Source organism: Ciconia boyciana, chromosome 3 (genome assembly GCF_034638445.1).
Source record: "Ciconia boyciana chromosome 3, ASM3463844v1, whole genome shotgun sequence".
Lineage (NCBI taxonomy): Eukaryota > Metazoa > Chordata > Aves > Ciconiiformes > Ciconiidae > Ciconia > Ciconia boyciana.
Genome location: NC_132936.1, coordinates 92,093,975 through 92,115,536, shown reverse-complemented (window position 1 = coordinate 92,115,536; position 21,562 = coordinate 92,093,975). Strand labels below are relative to the sequence as shown.

At 42.6% G+C, this 21,562-nt stretch overlaps 1 protein-coding gene across 1 annotated transcript in view; it reads left to right on the top strand.

Moving 5' to 3' along the window:
• Positions 1 to 21,019, top strand: part of RMDN2 (regulator of microtubule dynamics 2) — a 115,832-nt gene extending 94,813 nt beyond the window's left edge. The window contains exon 11 of the mRNA XM_072856586.1: positions 20,876 to 21,019. Within this exon, the coding sequence (XP_072712687.1) occupies positions 20,876 to 20,932 (57 nt within the window). The 3' untranslated portion in view covers positions 20,933 to 21,019. The remainder of the gene's footprint in view (positions 1 to 20,875) is intronic.
• Positions 21,020 to 21,562: the final 543 nt, after the last annotated feature.

Sequence of the window (21,562 nt, the reverse complement as noted above, 5' to 3'; positions counted from 1 at the left end):
AGTGAGATGTGTGGCACACACATTTTTTTCTTCTAGCTACATGCACCATGTGTTTCCCGTGTCTCGTATTACAAGCAAATGTGAACTGAGGGTTTATGGTAATACCACCAAGGAAGTATGATATCATCTCCCCCACAGGTGGTAAGTCAGTTTTCCAAGGTGTGTTTACACGGAGCGTTTCAGAGCACTAGCACACACATGAGATACTTAAGCAATATCTGTAATTACAGAAGAGTTTGAGGAATAAACACTGTCTAGCCAGGTATGAGCTGTAAAACACCTTATGGCAAAATACGTGATGTCATTCATATTATCTTGATAAATACTTGTTAGGGCATGAATTTGATTGAAGTTAAATTAAGCTGATAATGTGGTTTATAAGGGCACAGCATGTAGATCTTATGTAAGAAGACTAGTCGTTAATAAGATAAATAGTCTGATAGTGCAGAAGCAAATTTGCTTATATTTTGACATTTATAAGTCTGTATTTCAGGATGCTGGTCTGTTCTTATCTAAGTTGTAAACCACAAACATAATAAATTGTACAAGATTGCTAGAGGAAAAGTGACAAAAAAGAGCATCAGTCACATGCCCAGCTTGATACATTTATTTTCCTTTTGGGTCATCAGAGGACTCAATAACCAAGGGTTGTTAATATTGTTGAAGTATTAGCTTCCCTTTATATTCTTTGTGTTTACGTTTATTGAAACAATTTCATGCAGGCTGGAAATGGCTCTTGCCTGCTAAGTCTATTTGCTGTTTGTTATCTTTTACATTGGAAGCACATATATAAAATATGTGAAATGGAGTAAAACCATTTCTCTGTATGACACTTCAGTTCCAGTGCCTGGCTCCAGGACAGATTCACAGCTGTCTTTCTCTAGGACCTGGGATATTTTGGTCACAAAATGGTACAGAAGGGGAAGGCTCTGTGTCCTATTGCCATTGCAGTGCTGGTCTCTCACTTTGTTTTTCATTGGTGTTTTTTCACAGTCTGAGCCCATTCAAGTGTCTTAGCAGATGTGCTTGACCACCTACAGCCTTTTTGGACTGTTTTCCTTCCTGGCTTTTCAAGCTCAGCTATTCATGAAATCTGAACTATGTGTTGATCTCTGAGGCTGTTCCAATTTCCCTTAATGCAGCAATTATTTAAAAGAAGTAGGCAGCAGTTCTGCAAAATATTTGTCCACATTTCTCTTGGATGCTTTCCTGTAGTAAGCAGATGAGGAGAGCATCTGGTTTTAGCTAGTCTCCTAGGGAGGCAAGGCAAGCACAGTACTTGCTGCCTGCACACATATGTGTGTCTTCATGCCCCGCAAACAGCTTTTGAACCCACTGGCCCCTCTGGACTGGAGGGACAGAGATCCCAGTGGTCCTGGATGTCCCTATAAACTTCAGTCAAACTGGACAGAAGAGAGATGTCTCATCAGAGGCTTGCTGAAGGGCAGGCTTCGTCACAAGCTCATCCTTTAATAGACAATTCAACCACAAAACACAAATGCACAGGGGCAGGTTCATTACTTTCACTGTTCACACCACTCCTTGTAGGACTACTGAAAGTGTGCACGGTGAGTAGCTTACATCTCTTGGTCAGGAGCAAGGCAGTGCTTTTGTGGGTGCTAAAGTCTTGAATCTTATGAAAGACCTTATCAGAGCATATTTCTCCTGTCTTCCACATCAGTCTCTTGATATATTTAATTTCTGGTTAGTTTATGCATTATGGAACTCCACAGGGCTTAATACTGCACCTACTTTTTATGCATATATGTTGTTTCTCAGTCTAGCTTTCCACTAAAGAGCTACGAGGCATTGCTACATTGATCATTCTTCAGCACTCCTTTTTTCCTGATGTGTCATGTTCTTCTCTTTCATGCTGTGCTGGAGAGAGAGCATTAATAGCACAAAAGTTTTTGATCAAAAAACAATACTGAGCAAAACCGAAGTGATATTTTGCCAATTTTATTGTTTATGTGACAGCCTTTTCGGCTTGTATTTATAATCTCTTTTTAAACTATAGAACTGTAACATTACTGATATTTCTTTTCCTTCTTCTCCTCTCCAAGAAGTCTCTGACTGTCAGTCAGTCTTTAGGCATGGCTTTTCCGAGCGGCAGCATCAGGCCCAATTGGATCCCCAGAGGGCTGAGGATGGCAGGTCTCCTCTGTCCCCATCCCCTCCCACTGGTGTGTGTGGGGCTGCATCGGAGCTGCTGGAGCACCCAGTGCCGGAAGGGACTGGCCCGGGGATGGACAGGGCACGCAGCAGGTATGTGCCCGCCTCGGCACGCCGGTAAACGTTGGTCATGCATAAGACTTGGGCAGTGAGTGCGCCTCGCCGCAGTGCAGGGGCAGGCTGCTTTATAGGATCATTTGAGCCTTTTCTAAGCTATTTAGTCTGCATGTTTTGGATACCGTGAATAGGCATACTCAGGACTCGGGCCATTGGCTTGGGTTTCCAAAGCAAGTGGTTTATCTGAAGTCTGTTGCAGTCAGCCCAGTCCTTTTTCCTCATGGCCTCAGACTAGTCAATCCCAAGACATATTTTTTACAGTTGATACAACTTGCTTCATGCTGGGGCAGCAACAAACTCATCTGCAGCTATTAGAGAGAGATTTGCTGCCTGAGCCTCTGCTCTCTGTCTTTTTGACCACTAACTGTGCTGAAGTCAGTAAGGATCCAGATCTAGATGCATTCAGCTCATCTACTTTTTTTAGGAGAAAACCCTCTATTTCTGCCCACACTCCCTTATTACAACTTCAGAAGTAGCTGAATTGTTTCTAGTTTCAGATGAAGCTTTTGGTTTTTGCATTATAAAACAATATATGAGACCTCCCCAAGTCACTAATGTTGCTCAAAGGAATGAATTGGCTCTGGGGGCAAAGTTAAAATAGCCTGAGCTGTGGAGAATCCAAGTATTTCAGTTTTTGTAATTTGTGACTCTTTAAAAATTACGTGCATTGCACGAACAAGACATTTGGGTCCACTTTCCTGCTAAGGTTTTTGAGATGAGGACTCTCGCTTGCAGTAAGTTTTATACCATGTAGTACAACCCATTCATGGTAGGTTTTGGTTCTTCAGTAATTTAATATCTGTAATATGGGAAATCAGATTTTGCTGTGAAAAGTATGAAGCAAACAATGACATTTGAAATCTGAGTCTCTGCTTTCACTAGAACAAAGCTTGTATTCTCCTTAGCCTGGCATGGCAGTGTAATCACTATTCCTTTTAGGAAACACATTTCTTAGATGGACTTGAAATGGTAAAGTTGAAACCTAACAATAACTAAAGTGTGTTTGAAAGATAATGATTTGCACAAGTCTGCAACACTTGCCGTCAGCGACACTTTAGAAGAGGAGTGAAGTTTCCAACTTGAAAGGAAAGAAGGCAGCGTTGCATTTAGAAGCCTCTTAAGGTGACTGAACGAATTACTCATGTTTCATCCACTGACATCTGAGGTGGGAGCTGCTTTTATTAGTGACTGACAGCAGAGACAGTCACCCAGGAAAGCACCTGATAGTCTGATTTACTCATTGCCTTCCTCAACCTGAGAACCAAGAAGTCTACAAGCAAATGATTTTCTAATGATGCCTCAGGCTGATGCATGAAAAAACCTTGCTTTCTCTGGAACATGCTTAGCCCAGCAGTTTGATCTCTGTGTCTTTAGATATTCCTCACCAGGCATGATGTGTCAGTCCTGTTCTGATTGCAGAGGTAGCAAAGCTTTCCCAGTCTCCCCTCCTAGCGCATGAAGAGGAGAAAGAGGCTGTTCCTGCCCCCTCCAATGAGTCCAAGCTTCCACAGAGTGAAAAGATTGCAGCTTTTTCATTTGGGAGGGTATAAGCAAAAGGGAATGTGTAAAATTAGACAACATAGTAAAGTGTTTAGAGCAGTTCAGTTTGTTGCTTTTATTACCTCTTTCACAACACAGGAGCAAGGGGACAGTCAGAAATGAAATATGAGCAAATTCCAAATAGATTAAAGAAAATGCATTTTATGTAATGTACAGCTAGAGCTTGAGACTCATTGCCAAAAAATAGCAACTAGGCTTAGGAGTCAGTAAGACTGGGAAGAGGATTGGATACTTCTGCGTGTAGCGGGAATGTTCAGAGGCACTTTGAAAAGGCTCACAAACAGATTTAGAAGGGATGTAAAAACCTGCGATAGTTGTGAAATTTGCACAAATCAACCCTCTCAGCATTAAACTTCAACTTTAATGCTCTTCATTGTTTGATCTTTTGAGCCTGTAGGTAAACATACCTGTCAAACCTCGTTGGTGTTAAGCAACGTATTCATTTGCCTGTGTATCAAGGGTGTGCCTGGCTGCTATGGGGTGCTGCAGTTTCACGGACGACACTTTGTCAGTGTCTAGCTTGGGTTTTTCCCAATCTTTGCAAGATTTTATACAGGTGGGAGAGCCTATTTCCCTCTTGGAAATGTTCGTTTGGGGGATTTATTTGAGCACATCCTGAACACTTATAACTTCAAGTAAGTTTTGAACAGAGTAGGATGTTTGTGGCTGGTCATTGTTGGTATGTATGCTAGTTGGTCACCTCCAGATCTAAGTGCTCCCGCTCCAGAAAGGAGGATTTTGGTACTTGCTGGATCATTGCAGGAGATATTTATTGAGATGTTATTTTGTTCCTGTAAAGATGTCAGCCCGCGCAATTCTCCCTTCCTATTTTTCTCCCTCTGGGCAATTGCATGGTCACTGCTTGCTCCTTTCCTTGAATTTTTGTCTGCTCAGGGCATGCCTCTTTTGAATGCAGGGGTTGTATTAAGAGGTTAAGAAGGAATCTACAGGTAAGAAAAGGTGAAGTTCTTGTTGTAGGAGAGGAAGGACCTGGCTGTGGTCCCTATGCTCCTCTGGTAAGACCAGAGGGAAGAGGGAAGAGCCACGAGATGTAGACCCACAGTTGTGTCATCTGTGTCACCCACGTTGTGAAATCTAGACGCACAAGCCAGAAAATAAGATGAAAGCTTGCTTTGTCACGTGGGAAAAAATACTTAGCAAACCATAGGAAGGCATTTCAGACTATCTTCTTATTCATTCTTAAAGTGTTTTATTTCCTTCTAACCTTAGCCATCAAACAAAATATTTGAAGTTTTTAAGAAGCACAGTTACTTTTTGCTTTGTAAATAAGAAAATAACTTATGCAACTGTAGCTGTCTTTGAGATCTGTTTTTTGATTCAATGGAAAAGTGATGACAGGTGTTGTCACGCAGAAATTAATTCTTTCAGCATAACTGTCTGGGCTCTTGAATGATTTATTCTGTGTAAAGTATTTGGCAAAAATGAAATCTACTTAGCCTGTTTAAACAACAAGAGAAAATTATTAAACTAAACTTTCCACGCCGCCCGCCTGGGCGATGCGGGTTGGAAAGCGGCACTCTTGCCATTGCAGCGGGGGTGCAGAGGCTGTTAAACTGATACTGAACAAGGTCTCGTAATGGGGGATTTTCTCAGTGAGAAGAATGCCAGCGCTTGTTTTAGGCCAGCACCAAAATCATTGTCCTCGTTCTTGTTGTTGGTGGTTTTCGCTGCATTAGAACAGATTACAGCCTTAAAAACAAAGGTCTTCATTCCCCATATCCATTACTTTGTTCTCATGAGAAGAAACCCGTGTCTGCCTGTTATAATAAACTGATGTACCAGATTACAGTGAAGTTAATCGCAACTGACAGTATAATAGGAGCGATTGCAGCTTAAGTTGCAATAAATTTGTTTGTTTATAGATGGGATTTTGCAACAAAGAAAGTGTTTTATAAATCAAAGAGATCTCTCACCAAACTTACCTTACTGAGGAGTAAAACAACATCTAGGAGGAGTAAAACAACTGAGGAGTAAAACAACTAGAAAACAGAGCTGTTCTGAGAAGCTGTTTATCTTAATTTCTTTTGAAATAGTTGGTATGTGAGCATTTTGTTTATTTCAGCCAATGCAGCATTGCCCATGTTTAATTCAGCCCCACAGTCCCATAATATTTATCCTACATCCTGGTGACATGTGAATGCCAGTTTCTTCCCTCCCCTTTTGCTTTTAGGAAGTTTCAGTTTTCTGGTTTCAGAAAAAACCTCGGCTATCAAACCAGGAGACAAATGCATTTTCTAAATTCTATTATGTATATAAAAATACCATAAAATTCAAATCATTATTGTGACTTGGGTCCAACTCATGGTTTTTTCATTCTTGGGTTGGCAGTTTTGTTATTATTTATCAGTCCTGCCAAGATAGTTCCCGTCAGGACTGCTGTCCTGTCTCCATATGTCCCAGTCTTGATCTCTAATTTGCAATTTGATCATAGGAATGACACAGTAGCTACCATCCGTTGGTCACTGTAACTGTGCTAACCACCTTTGCACTCTTCTTCACAAGGCATTTGGGATATGAGCAGATTTGGAGATATAGTTAGAAAACACTACCAAGAATTTTCATAACAGTTTATTTGCTACTTCCAGAAAAGTAATCTTTTGCTTTTTGATGGATGGACCATGAGTACAGGCTTCCCACACAATTGTCTTTTACCCTTCTCTAAATCTAGTGATATTGATTAATGAATATTTTAAATTAACAACTAAAAATCTTAAATGTGTACAGCAGAAAGCAGTGCTTTTGTCCCTGATGGGTTAAGAAATATGGAGCTATATTAATGCTACGTGTTACAGCATTCTCCTTTCAGTGTAATGGACTATAGATCAGTAATTTGCAACTTGACCACAGGGAAGTTATCATCTCCTGCCTGTCGCTACTGCACTAGTCACCTTGGCTAACAACATTACCAGAAGCTAGAGGATTTTGCATTTTGATAATGTGCAATCCACAGAAGGCAGTGTGGTAGAGCTGAGAAATGCCGCTGACATAATGAGGCAACTTGTAAAATACAAGAACTGAGAAAGGAAAGGACCTTTTTGATTTTTGTACACCAAAAAACCCCAAACATTTCATTTAAAGCCTGTAAAAACCTGAAAATAAGGTTCACTGTTAGATTTGCTTGCTTGCCTTCACTGCTCCTACAGGCAGTCTGCTCCAGAGCGCTCTCCTTCCGTTAGCTTGGCTGGATCTTCTTCTGCCATGGTGCTCACCTCCGGGTATCAAATAGCAGCAACATCATACCTCAGTTTTTCTTTTGTCAGGATAAATTCCTTCAGCTTTCTCTTGCATCATGCATTCCCTTTCTCTTACCATCTTCGTGGCCCTTCCCTGCCTGTCTCAGACTGAATTCATCTTTCCTGAACACACAGATAGCAAGAAATTTATATACCATTGTAACTGAGATTTTACTCATCTGTGACATTAGCAATAATATTGCTGTTGCTGGAAACACCCTTATTTTTTTGTGGTAGATAATAATGAGAAATACCTCATCACATTCAGCGTAATGCAGGGTAGTTGGCAGGATCCAGCGTAATGTGTGCCTATTTCATAGAGTACACTGTCATCGCCTCTAAGAATCACTAGCAATAACTCACCTAGCCTTTTTAAAATTAATTTTAATTTGATGGTTAAGATTTGTATTTAAGGACTGGATAAGCCCTGTGCCAACAGGCTTGGTAGCTGCCAGGCCAGATGGATTGGGATAAGGCGTAGACTGTGCCTCTCTGAAAATCGACAGCAAGGTTTCCCCAGGAAGCTCATTCTCAAGCTTACCCCAGGTTAGCACATTACATTTTTATTGCTGTGGTGTTTTGCGCTTATTAAATATCTCCGTTGGAGGGAGCCTGTTAAAACCTGCCAGCAGCTCCTTCCCTTTGGCAGCTTCTGAGCCTGGGGTGCTCTCGGCTTGCTGCTCTGTGACTTTGTAGTGTATGCAACCTGTCCTGGCTTTGATGTAACCCTGCCAGGAAAGTGACACTTTCAAAAGTACGTTAAAATAACTTTTAAAATTCTAAATACCTGCATGAAAAGCAAAGTTTTGGATAAAGAGCCTGCCAGCAGCAAGGTTTTGATGGTCTTCAGGAGCAAGGCTTGCTGTTGTGGAGTATCCCCAGATGTGGTTTGTGGCCCCTCTTGCACTGCGGGGGGTGGCTGCAGCCCCCGCCTCCTGCAAAATATACCCCCCTCCTCCTGCTAGCACCCTTTCAGTTGAAATTACTTGCGTTTGCTGACAGTAGTTGAGCTCACGGGGACTGGAAGGGACAGGAGGGCTCTCACAAGCCAGGAGGTGGCAGCCCAGACAAGGGAGGGCAAGGACATCTTGTCCCCCCGCCACTGCATCACTCTGGGATGTCTGTCCGCAGCCAAATGGTGTTTCTTGCCGCATGCCAGCGCTGTCGGGAGTCTCCCATCCATATTCATTCAGGGCCTGCCCTCTCTTCCTTGAAACTGTGAGGTTTGAAATTAAACATCATGTTGTCTATAAATAATCTTAATTGGCAGCAAGCTCACTGAATGTGGTCTTTTGCATACAAATTAAAATCTGCTGTAGTGAACTTGAGAAGGTCCTGAAAAGGTTCACTGTTGCACAGGGACTTTCATTTTGTGCCACTTCATGTGAATTAGTTTAAAACTGGTTTAGCAGAGTGCTGCCTTTCTTCAGGGCAGACCTCTCTTGGGCTCTTTGTAAGGGTAGCTGTTCCACAGCCAACACTGAATCCGTATTCTCCATCCTACGGGGTGTTTGGCCGTAGCATTAATAAGAATCATTTAATTGTGCTTGCAGCAAGAAACTCTGAAGAGCATGTCCTGTCGTTAGCTGCCTCCAGGGCCTGTCCACACTCTTACCTCCCCAATTATATCAAACTTCTCTGTTGGCTGTGGAAGCTTAATTATGTACCTTACCGTAGGCACTTACCTATATCCTTTGCATTGGTGTTTCATCCCATTGACTTCAGTGAGATCACTTCTGCACATGCATCCATCTGTACAGAAATATTTGCAGAAGTAGAGTCTAATCCACACTTGGCCTCCTTTATTTTTTGCTTGCATCGTCATCAGTGAACCTTACAGTAAACTCACCACAGCAATTTGGACTACACCAGAAATGGAATCACCTTAATAAATCAGGGCAGTTAGCGCTGGAACAATTATTTAAGAAGTGGGATATCTGCTGCATGGGATTGGAGAGGACTGGGGGATTTGAACAGTTATGAAAGATAATGAGAGAGCTACAGTTGAATTTATTTTGCAAATATTTTACTCTCTTGAACAAAACCTTAATGTAACAGAGAGATACCAATTTATCATTTGAATCTGTAGAAATGTGGGATAATGCTAGAAGCTGTTAGCAACCCTTGAAGTTTCTCCAAATGGGACTTTAAATTGATCTGGAAAGAGAGAATATTTACACAATACAAGTCTGTAAGTACTTTTTACACAAGGAGCTTGCACTGCCCTCATGTCGGTCCAATCTGAAGTCAACCTGTCTCGGTCGGCACTTTGCAACCATAGTTCGTAATACGATGGCAGAAGATATTTCATTATACCTAATTTGAAGTGCACTGAACCCAGCAGGAGTCTCTCCATCAATTTCAGCTAGATTTAAATTGTGCTTTTAGACTATGGCTGCTTTCCCATGCCAAGACCTCAGTTAAAATCATCTAGATTAAAGATACTACCAAATCCTGTAGACCCAGCTTTACAAATAGGCCTTTGGAAGTGAAATACTACTGAGGTGAGCTGAGGGAAAAGCCATGGCTCCTATTGGCTTTGAGGGAACCTTTCCTGACCCACCCCTCTGAAAGAGAGCGGCGAGCGAGCCCACCCTGCGTGTGGAGGAGCACTGCCCTCTCCCTGTCCCACCAGCGAGCCCGCGTTCCTCTGGCACAGCCCGGCACCTGCACGTGGCTGCAGGGGCAAATGGTTTGGCACTCTGTCCCCGGGAACCAGGCAGTATTTCGCTCTCACTAATCCAACTGAAACTGGAAGAGGTTGAAGTTCCTCGTGTCCTCGTCCATCTTCTCAGCTGGGTGCCAAAGCCTGGCTGCGCACGGTGGAGACTGCTTCAGCTCAGGCAGGGTGAGTGCCTGCGTGCACTTCTTGAGTCCCTTATTTTGGTTTATTTTAAATATCTGTTCTCAGTCTACTAAAGGTAAATGGAGGATACAGGCTGAAAGAGTGAAGCTTACATAGCTGCTTTTCTGCAGCCTACCACTCTGGGGTTTTTTTCTTGCTATCTCCCTGTATGGAGAATTTCTTTATAAATAGAGAGCAGGAAAAAGAACCATCAACACCTGCTGATTAAGCATGAAGCACCTTTCCAGCTTAGAAAACAGAGTTATTGCAATACAAGCTTAATCAGATATGGAGAGAAAAGTAAATATTTGGGAAAAGAGGGGATCTAGTTTTTAAAACCTCTCTCTCTATTTCAGTTGATTTCCAAAACAAAACCTTAAAAAGATCCAACCAAAAACAACGTGAAAGAAAGTGCAAGAAATATTATTAGTGAGATTGTATCTACTGAAATTGGCCAAGTACTTACACAGGTTGCTGAAAGAAATTTGATGCTTAATTCTTTCAGACAATTTGGATGTTGCCAGAGGTGGTGTTCCACCTGCCTATAGGAAACTATCTGCAACTTTACATCTTAAAAAAAAAGTTTTAAAATTTATATTAATCATCTCATTTACAAGCTACTGGTACTATACATGTTGCTGCAGATTAAATGACGCATTGGCTGGGTTTCAAATAGTAGAAAACAAGGCTCTGCTCCCACATCTTCCCTTTCTGTCACGCTGATTAGACTGCTATTTGCATTCTTTTTATCCCATCTGGAGCCCTCAGCAGAAGGGATTGTTTAGCCCTGAAAGATTAGGATTAAAATTGGTCTGATGACAATCTGATGGAAATCTATCTTGTTTTCATGCTGGCATTTTAGCATGCACTAGGTTTCCATTAGGTCTATGCGGGCAAACAAGTTCCTGTGGCAGTAGGTCAGCTAGCCAGAACTGACAGGTCATGACGGCACTACTACCCCGTGCTATATTGCACTGGCTGCCCGGGGAGGGATAAGTCCCTTGCGTTTCCTACGGGTACCACAGGGTAAGACCATATAACCACAGGCAGTTACTGAGGAGTAGCTGATATGCTACTAATTCAGGCCTGGCTTCAGCCTTGGCATCTCCTTCATTTGATGATCTCTTAAGGGAGGAAAGGTGCTTTCGGAGTTAAGAAACTGAAGAGGCGTGTCCAGGTGTGAGGCAGGTTCTCCATCACTTTGTGCATTGCACGAGGTTCCCTGTTTGCAAACAGGGACATTCCCGGGGCAAAGGGGGTGGTGCGTGGGCAGGGTCCCTTCTCACCCTTGTGGCAGGGCTCACGGTGACCAAACTGTTCTGAGCGTTCTCTCTGCTCTCTTGTTGCTTGCTGACAAATCTAGACTACCACCTGCTGAAGGAGATGTCTCTTCATGTCATGATGACTTTCATTGCCTGATTATGAGCAGGCCTCTGGGCCAGTGGGGTATTGCCCTGCAGACTCTTTGGCTGTTAGATGCTCTGGGAATTTGCTAGTCCATTCTTGAGTGATTAATTTCTCATACATATGCATATGAGACATCTGTGCAGGACAGACAAACATGACACAGGATCTACAGAGGACTGTTGTGGTTTAACCCCAGCCGGCAGCTCAGCCCCACACAGCCGCTCGCTTGCTCCCCCCCGGTGGGATGGGGGAGAGAATCAGAAGAGTAAAAGTGAGAAAACCCATGGGTTGAGATAAAGACAGTTTAATAGGGAAAGCAAAAGCTGTGCATAAGCAAAGCAAAGCAAGGAATTCCTTCCCTCCTTCCCATGGGCAGGCAGGTGTTCAGCCATCTCCAGGAAAGCAGGGCTCCATCACACGTAACGGTTACTTGGGAAGACAAACGTCACCCCCTTCCTTCTTCTGGGTGGCATCTGGGGGAAAAGAGATCCAGGACATCTCAGATACCTCTAAACACCCATGTTTAAGCTACCGCATTGAGATCTAGGCTGTGTCTGCCCCCCATAAAAACCCTACAATAGAGTAATTAATATATGAAGGGCACAGGAGGGCTAATAATTACCCATAAACACTGCTTCTGTTTATCTTACAGAGCATAAAGTCAGGTTTCTCACAGCAGTTGTTGTTCTTCCTGATAATCTTACTTGCTTTACATTTTTTTATAGTTGTGTAAGTCTTTGTATCACTAAGTACATATCTGCATCTTGAGGTCAATGCTTTGTGGTCAATGCTTAGAACCACGTAGCGTTTGTGCGCCCTCGCAGATGGAGACGGCTGGCAGCGTGCAAGGCTACGCCAGGCTCCTGGAAGCAAAGCTGCCTTTATTGCATCTCCGGGAGCTTCCAGGAAACAGAGAGAAAGGACGTCTTACAGATTAGTTGCTTCCCAAATAATTGGGATGAGTGGACTGATTATTGACAACCTGCCATTAAGTTGTCACTGAAAACACTGAATTGTATTGTTTAACCTGGTTCTGCAGAACAGTTACCATGATGCTGTGAATCATCACTCTGAGATGTATTAGTTCAAATAAACAAAAGAGATATAGCTATCTTAGCTACCTAAAACATTACCCCCTGCTTTTACTGCAAGGCCTATGAAGGGGCTTCCTATGAAGCCTTTTGAAGAGAGGAGACCAAGACCTGATTAGAACCTTTGGGTTAAATTTGCTCTCCTTCTAGATGTCTGTAGTTCTGACAGTTCCAAAAGTTAATATCCCGTATCACAAAGTATAGGAAGGGTGACATCTTTGGAGGACATCCACAGCAAAAGCTTTGTGTTTCATTAATGGTTTGTGTGCGGTACTTCAGGATCATAAACCATACACAAATCTTCAATCTCATATGCAAATACAGCCCTTTTTGGATGCAAATACGGTTTGGTATACCTTTGCAGAAGTCCTTTGGAAAGCATTGGCTCCTATTTGCATTTAGTTCTCATTGCCCAGGACTAGCTATTTAACCTCTCTTCCTTACCTCACTTTTTTTTTTGGTCCAACAGTATATTTCAGTTGTCTGTTCTGAATTGCATCAAGTTTGCATCAGGAAAACATAGCATTTAACCCACAGTAACATTTCTCTCTGAGACAGGAAAGAGATTTTATTGTTTTTGAAATTCCCTTTTCAAATGTGCATAAGCTACTCCTATTTTATGGAACAGTGAAAGGAAAACCATACTGACTCCATCCGAGTGCACAAGTTGTAAAGATGAAAATCAACAGGAAAATGCAGACAAATATCATGAAGCATGTGATGACCGTTGTGTTTAAAGATTGTATTTTATAAGCTTTGTAAGGGAGTACAAAAAGAGTAAGGGGAGAAACCTAGAAGCCAGCCTGCCTGAGAGAGCGGATCATTTATGCAGTTCCAAATAAACCTCTATGTGAAAGGATGGTTACGGAAAGTACCAACAGAAAAGCCATTGCTGGTGCCTACTGTAGGCAATTGCCTACAGTATGTTAGGTAGACATCAAGAAGGAAATGAGAGAAATGGTTATCAAACCCACAGAACTAGTTACATCCAAACTCAGGGCTCTTCCTGGTGATGCAAATATGATCTGAGTGGTGCTTCCTAACAGACTTTTTTCATGTTTTATTAGTTTTGGTGGGAAGCTATGGGAAGGCAGAGGAGCCCATGCAGGCAGTGGGTAGCTGAAAAAGTCTGGACTGGAGTTTTCCTCTCCTTACTCAGGTCATTTGGGGCCTCATAAACATTTTCTGTTTGCTTTGAAAAGACCATTGTTGTACCTATCAAGTGAGCCAACATACAGCGCTGGAAAAGGAAGGTTAATAATGGAGGGAATAAACCTTATGTTCAATTTACAGCAGACCAAAATGAAGACAGTTGGAATATAAAATGTGATCAGAATATAGCTTTGTACCTCTGAGTGGGAAATCAGTTTGTCCCATCCTACTCTGTCCTTCCTAATCTTCACCATTGCCCTGCTCAGCCTTGGGCTTTTCAGATCATGCTAGTCTTTGACGATTTACTCCCCATTTGCACTGCTCCCATCCAGGCCTTTTTTTGTAATCTCTTCTCTATTTTACTGCTACTTCAGCCTCCCCACCAAAACTTTAGTCCAACTGTTGACTATCCCACTCCTGAAATACTGCAATGTCTTCTGCTTAGCCTCTATTTTTCACTTTCTTCCCAAATCATATTTGTCCCTTGGTCTTGATTTGGGCAGACACCCCTCCAACCATGCACATGCACACACACTTTTGGCTCTCTCCTCAGGCTCTCCTTGCTTTTTGCATCCTATTCAAAAGTTTTGTTTTTATCTTTTAAGGCTCTGCAGATAAATATTCCTTGGCATCTCTTCCTTCTTCTTCATACTGCATCCATCTGCTACCAGTGCTTTACCAGTTCTCCTTTTCTACCCATGCCCTTCATGCAAAACTGAGAAAACAGCAGCAGCCAAAGAAAGACCTGAATAAGGACTGTGGCTATTACCCTGTTGCACCTTAAGAAGGAGCAAGTTTCAGTCCAAAAAATTCTGAATACAGACCTGGGAGTTCTTAGAAAAGAAACTAGCATTACAACATCCTCTTTAAAGGGGTACTCATTAGTGCGATAAAGAGCTAGCATGTGGGCAAGTGCTGATGAACCTGCTTTATCTCTTTCAAGTGCATAAAACTGTAAGAAATTGTAATAAATACCCATTTACTCATTCAGGCCTAGCAGACGTGAAAAATCATAAATCTCATTTCCGTGCAATGCCGTGCATAGCGTGTTTTATGTGAAGCAATAGACTATGCTATACCTTCTGTGTTAATTGAAGGTACAAAACCAGAGAGTTGATAAGGATTCCCATTAGCGTGCCGCTCCATTATTCACTATTACTTTTCAGGCATAGTCTCTGTTACACATTCCATCATTAATATAGCAGAAAAAGCACTTATTCTTGGAAAATGCCCTTCACTGTTCCAAACGACTGTGATCAACAGCTTGGAGATCCTAATTGCAGCCTATTAGGAATAATGAGATTTGCATGGTAGAAGCCAGAGAATTACACGGATAAAGGAAAAAATTCACAACATGAAAGGTTAATATAAACATATACTGCCTGAGAGTGCAAAGGACACATAAATTGGTGGCTCATTACTGCAGACTGACCCATGGGTAAGAATGTCACCCAGCTCAGAGGCTTTCCCAGGAAGTTTGGCTGCAAAAGTTACAAAAGATAAGGACATGCTTGTGGAAACAGCTAAACTAATGAGAGCTGAAAGTTGTTTGAAATATCCCGATGACCTCACAGATGGGATGCTTATTAAGGTATCTGCATCAGTCTCTTTTTTGTCTAACAGACTGTTGTAAAGCTTTGCTGAGGCGTAGCCAACAGTCCGTGAAGGTGTCTCCATGCTTTCTGACATACCAAGGGCATTTTTTTTTGAATGAATTCAAAATGAAAACCAACATGCATATCCAATTTTTGTTTGCGGGCATATTTGTGGAATAGGACAGGCGAGGCAGTCAACTATGATTACTTCATCAACACGGGGTCTGCCCGCTACCTACGTGCCTATCTGCTTGAGTGCGCTGGTCAGGAGCCAACTGCAAATTTAGGTCTTGAAAGTCTGAAGAAAAGCGCTTTATGTGCGAGGGTCCCAGGAAGGCTCCGTAATGCAATTAAGCCCCATTTTAACAAAAGGCTAGCCATTTTGCTGAGGCACGACATGAGTAATTAAAATATCATTTTAAAAAAGACAAATGAGTGTTCTTTTCTACTCTCAGATATTGTTTGAGAAAGATGGGGGGACAGGATTAAGATTTTTGTTTGTTCCAGGGTCCTCTGAGTGGAAATCATGGGCAATGCAATAAGCCCGCAGCAAAACATATCTACCCAAGCTCCTATGGGGACCCTTATCACTGTAGCAGCCAATATAACTGAAAGAGTAGTAAAAGCTCTTTCCTTCCCTACTGGAAAGAAATAGGTTTTCCAAGTGCTTTTCTTAGTTTGTTGTAGATGACTGTGTAAGTATAGAAGTGTTTTAGGAAAACCTAGACAAGGAGGAGAAGGGAATACACAGTATGAATTGGTACACGGATTTTGCTTGTAGTGAAACGATGCTTGAATGGCATGAGATCATGGTGGGTCAACCGAAAGAGTGAGAAATGGCCGTAGGTTAAAAGAGGAGAGCTATAGTTCTAGTGATTCCTAAAGATGAGAAAAGAAAGACAAATTTGGGAAGAAAAAGATTGTGTAAGGTGTGTTGAAGGAAGCAGATTTCAGTGACGATCACTAAATCATGATGAGATGTAACCGTTGCAGTGCTTTTGGTGAGATTGTGATGGATATCTCCTGTGAGACAGAGGTCTGGTGGATATTGTATTTGGCTCATTCCCCTGGGTTGTGATGGAGTTCACGGTTGCTATGAAATCCATTGTGTTAAAAATACATGGTCGTATCGCAGTGAAATGTTGCCTGCAATGAGGAACTCAGTAATAGCCCAGGCATTGCCAAATCCCACTGAAATGTTTGGCAACCTTTATTTAAGGGCTTACATTCAGATTCAAGAGCCTAATTTTAGGTTCTCAGATGCAAAAGGGTACCCTCTTTAGGAAAATAGCAAAAAAAAAGGAATTAGAGACCTGCTGCGTACAGCACCAGCTAGGTCTTCCTGGGGCCATACAAGCCAATAAACCCTTCCAGTATGCGCCCTCTGACCATCTGGCAGTTTCCTTGGATCACCATCAGAAAGGAGCCCAGCAGCAAGCCACAGCAACAAAACCACCATTTTCCTAAATTCCTTCACTGGCTCCCTTTGTCTTTCCCTTCGGGTCTGTTCCTTTGCTGAAGTTCCACAAAAATCTCTGTGGTTTCAGCTGTGGCGGGTGGGAGCCCTGCTAGGAGATGTGTAGGGCACCCTTGTCCTCTCCCCACACCCTCTTCCCACTGTGGACTCTGTTCTGAATTAAAACAGCAAAGAAACCCAGGAACGGTGATTAAAACAAAAATCAGGGAAGATTCCTGTCGTGGCTCTGCTTGCTCTGAACTGTTGAGTATGGGTGGAGGAGAGGGTGGGCATTGTACCCCAGGGAGCTCCATTTCCTTCAAATACACTTAGCAGTGTGAAAACCCTTACGAAGCCCTACCCTGGCTGAGGTGGTGTTTTTGAGACGGTCGGTTCGCTGGCCAGTGAAGGGGTGTAAGTTCACAGGAGGTGCTCGACCCCACACGTTCTCCGCAGGTCCTCTCTCCTCCCTGCTCTCCCAGCCAGCCTGGCAGCTGTTTTGGGTTAGGAGTGGTGCTTCCATCCAAATGTGATGAGCACCCTGGGTTAAACGTTGATTTTTCACATCCTGAAGCATTAAAATCCAATAGGTTTTTACCCTACGTACACTGAGAAGTATGTTCATTTTGTGGAATTTTTTGTTCCTGCAAACAAAGCTATTATTATGTGTGAATACATCATGCTATTGCCATGACATTTCCATTATGCTAAAAAATAGGACTGAAAATTACTGAAAATCTGGTGTGCTGTGTCTTTTGCAATTCCCATAATTAGGAGGGAAAGAGCAAGTTCATTATTCTTCTGAGAAGTTACTGAAAATAGCAAGGAAAGGGCAGAAATATTCTTGACAGGCTTGAAGCCTGTCATTTCTAAGCACCCCAGTTATTCTGCTGTAGGACACAAGATACCGTCTGTGTGCGTGGCAGGGGGGAGTTGCTCTAAGGATTCGAGTCCAGCAAAGGTTGTAATTCAGCTTTTATAACCCTATGCTGGATCTGAACTTCTGAACTCAGTATTGTCTTGGGTTTGTCCTCCTGCCGGTGTGCCCATGCGCAGCTGCAATACCATTACATTTCCGTTTTCCCCAGCGTGCTGTCATGCGATTGCATATTGAAATGAAATGGAAAATGATTTATTGTGCGGGATCAGGGTTTTTTTCCTCTGCGGTGTATGGATGTAGATCTAGGGTGATTTCCCATGCTCCTGGAACTAGGTTTCACTTGAAAAAAATTTCTAGAATCAACAAATGGGAAAAACACTCCAGAGCACTAGAAAAATAGGAGCATTTCTCTCTGCCTCCCTGTGTTGGTCCAACAGGGCTTTGCTGAGGTTGCTAATGACTGTGAAATGTCTTGTACATAAAATCTCTAAATCCCTTCCCATAATTACATTTCATAATTCTGTGCAACTGAATACACAAATGACGTTAAAATAACAGTCATGTAATACCTCTGAATTCTCAATGTGAAGCTATTGTAAGTTGAAGACAACTGCTACAAAGAGCTGTTTTACAGAACGGAAGTGCCCGAGAAACAGGAATTCAGAAGGAATTGATGATAAAACTCATGGTGAACATTACTCTATCAGTAGTACAGCAGGAATCCAGCCAGCAGAGAAGACAGCTGACCATTGAAATAGATGGGCGATTCTGATGTTAAATGAGGCACACGTGAAATATATGTCATTTAAATTATTAAACAGACAGTAATTTATGTTGTTCTAAGTTCACATTTTATACTGCTATTCTCAGGGGATGAATTTCTGCCAATCTTATCCACAGACCCAAGCAAATCTTTCTCCCACTGGGACTGTTTAATTTCACGATGTGTGAGTTTCTTTGTCTGCAATAACATCTGAGTAGTTTCTTTTCTTATTTTAGACTGTAAATTTTCAGGGTGTATAGCTGTATCTCATGTATAGCCCATATCATCCCAGGGCCCATGCTCCAGTGGGGCTTTCAGGAGCTATTGTAGCACAAATCATAGTAAATAAATACTGCTCAGAAGAAAAGAAGCATCAACAGCTGGATTTTAACTTTGCTTCACTCATCTAATGACAACGTAGTCCATTCTTGACACAGTAAAGTTACTGAAGGGTGAATGATGAGGAGAGTTTATCCTCAGTAGAGGATTACAGAAGATGTGGTCAACATACTAAAACTGAGACAGATTTCATCCATGATGTTGGCAGACACAATGCTCTTAAGGCCAGAAAGATACCCAAGGGCTCATGTGGGTGGAACTGATGAGAAAAAAGGTCAAGTATATGGCCTTTCTGGAGAGTTTCAAAGGCTTGGGAAGTCTCCTCCATTGGTTCCTACCAATCCTGACCACTGATTTTTGCTTCAATATTTTTTATTTACAGTAAAAGCAGGAAAGGATGGTTAGAGCTTTCTAAAACGTTAAACCTTCTATTTCTGTTAGCCAAAGAAATACTAAGAAATGGGACAAATAAAGGACGGTAATTTATTTGTGACTTTTCCCAGCTAGTGCTATCTGAAGTATCAGTCTACACCAGTCAGTGTATTACTCCAGGGGCTGATTAGGGGGCCTGGGAAGGGAACAAAGATGGACTTTGCTGAAACAACTTGCTTTTTCCCACTTGGAACAAAAATGTAATTTGATAGGCAACGCAGGTTCCTGCAAGCAGGATGAGATGGCAGAAGTGGCAGTAATCAGAATCCAATCAGGCAGGCAGCAGTGAGTTTTGCATCTCAGCTTGGCATCGCACGCCTGTTGCTGTAGCTCCGAATGATTAATTTTGAGGATAACAACCTCCTTCGTGGTGTTGCGACCTATAGTGGCAAGGGTGATGGGCTCCCCTTCAGACTGAATCACAGCACAATGGCTGAGTTGTTTTTTTAACCCTAACAAGAGCTGTCATTAAAAGTTACTGAAGCTTGGCTTTTCCTCGCTTTTTGCCAGCCCCCCTCAGCCGGGGCTGCGGGTCCGGCATCCTTTGAAGCCAGCTGAGCTCCCTTTGTTGCTTTTTTGGTGCATAATGACACCGGGCAGCTCTGTGGCCGAGGGCGCCCAGCAAGACCCAACGAACCGTGGCTGGAGGAAAGGCCAATGCCTAAGTAAGCTGGGAAGCAATCCCCTGCAGTATTTCCTGAGCTCTGTCTGTTGGGATTAAAGGTGGCTGTGAAAAATGCGGTACTTTTGCCAGTCCTCTGCCAAGGGGAAAGGAGCCTGATTCTGCGTTTGGTGTCAAGTAGGGTATTGGATGAAGGAAGGTTTTTAGTTCTTTGTGTTTAAGCTTATTGACGTTATGTAACTCCATTGAGGACACGATGCTTTTGGCTGGCGAAGACAGTCTCATTAGCTAGGATGTCCACTTATCAGTTAGAAGCACTGTAAGATATTGCTTCAAAATCATAGAATATATCATTTCAGAAAAGGCTGCCTGCTGTCAGGAGCACTGCTTTCTTAGGTATTTACTTTCCCATTTTGCCACACTACAAGTATCAATAATTATTTCTCTCACATATTTATCAGCAAGAAGCTGACAACGGGATGACAATAGAGAGAATAACCAAAGAGCAATGAAGCCAATGGAAAGACTTCCTATGGCCATTCAAATGGGCCTGTAATTGGTATTATAGTCTAAACACAGCACAAAGAGAATAATTTCTGTCTAGAAAATGCCAGCATCTGAAGGATTTTTATTGGGAGTAAAAAAAAAAAAAATTAAAATAAAGAAACTTGGGGCGTGGGGTTACTTGGCACAGACCCTTCCCATGTGACATTTGCACTCCCCATTTCTCCCTCTGCCACCTCCCCAAAGAAGGGTTTGCAGCTCCGCAGTTGTTTGCACCCTGGGATTGCCACTCAGGGCTGTGCGTTGTTACTGCTCTGCTTCCCTCTTACGTGAGCAGAGCTGCTGCCGTTTGTTGAAGGGGAGAAGACAAATGAATCCTGCTAATGACTAGTTCAAAGTTCGTTCCTCACAAGAGTCTTTACACTTTGTTAAAACTGGGTACAGCAAAGAGGTGGCCGTGTCGAGCAACCTCTCCTGTAACTGGGAGCCAGGCAGCAGTTGCCTGTGTCTCTAGGGCCTTTGGCAGCTTCACTTGCCTTTTACAACCCATTTGGTGCTGATGGGGAATTCTTATTTTCTGTGGTTCTGTGCTTCTGGTTTCCACACTGGCCACTGGCTGCAAGACAACATGAATCATGGTTTTTATCCAATGCACTCAATTCCCTATGTCTTTCAATTATTTGCAGTGTGCCTCGCTCTGCGCTCCTCCTGACTTCTGCTCTTCCCTCCTCTGGATATCCTGAAGTAAGTCAAGCTCTGGAAGCAATGATGACTCCACGGTGCTCCTGCTGACGTGATTTAAATTGAATTAAGCCAACGATTTACAAATCAGAAACATCTTTTTTCTTAATGGATGAAAACATTAGTTATAAATTCCTGAGTCCTTCTGGTCTGTGCCCAATTAAATGTGGTAAGTAAGATCTTGTTCTTTTCCCAAATTTACGGTTGTGCATGATGATCTGCAGAGTACATTTGTCTACAGCTTTATTATTCAGTAAATTTCATCTGCATGGTTCATTGGTAATTAAAGTAATAAACACCACGGAGTCACCAGTTCACCCAAATAATTTCAGAGAGAGAAAGCAAATAGTCCAAAGAAGATCCAAGGAAAACAAGTACAGCCACTGAAGTCCCTTTTGCTTTTTCTTTTACTCCTTCTCATTTATTTGCTTATTTATGTATTCCTGCATCTATCCAAGGCCCAGATTTCTTACTGTATCACTGGCACCATTCGTTGTAAAAAGCGTTTCAGCGTTGCAAAGAACAAGTGCAGATGCAGTGGGAGGATGAGGGGAGCGGTGCCCTTGCTCCCCACCTCTGATCTGCACTGCCAACAGGAGACCCCATGGTGATCCCCTCCCACCCATCCAGCC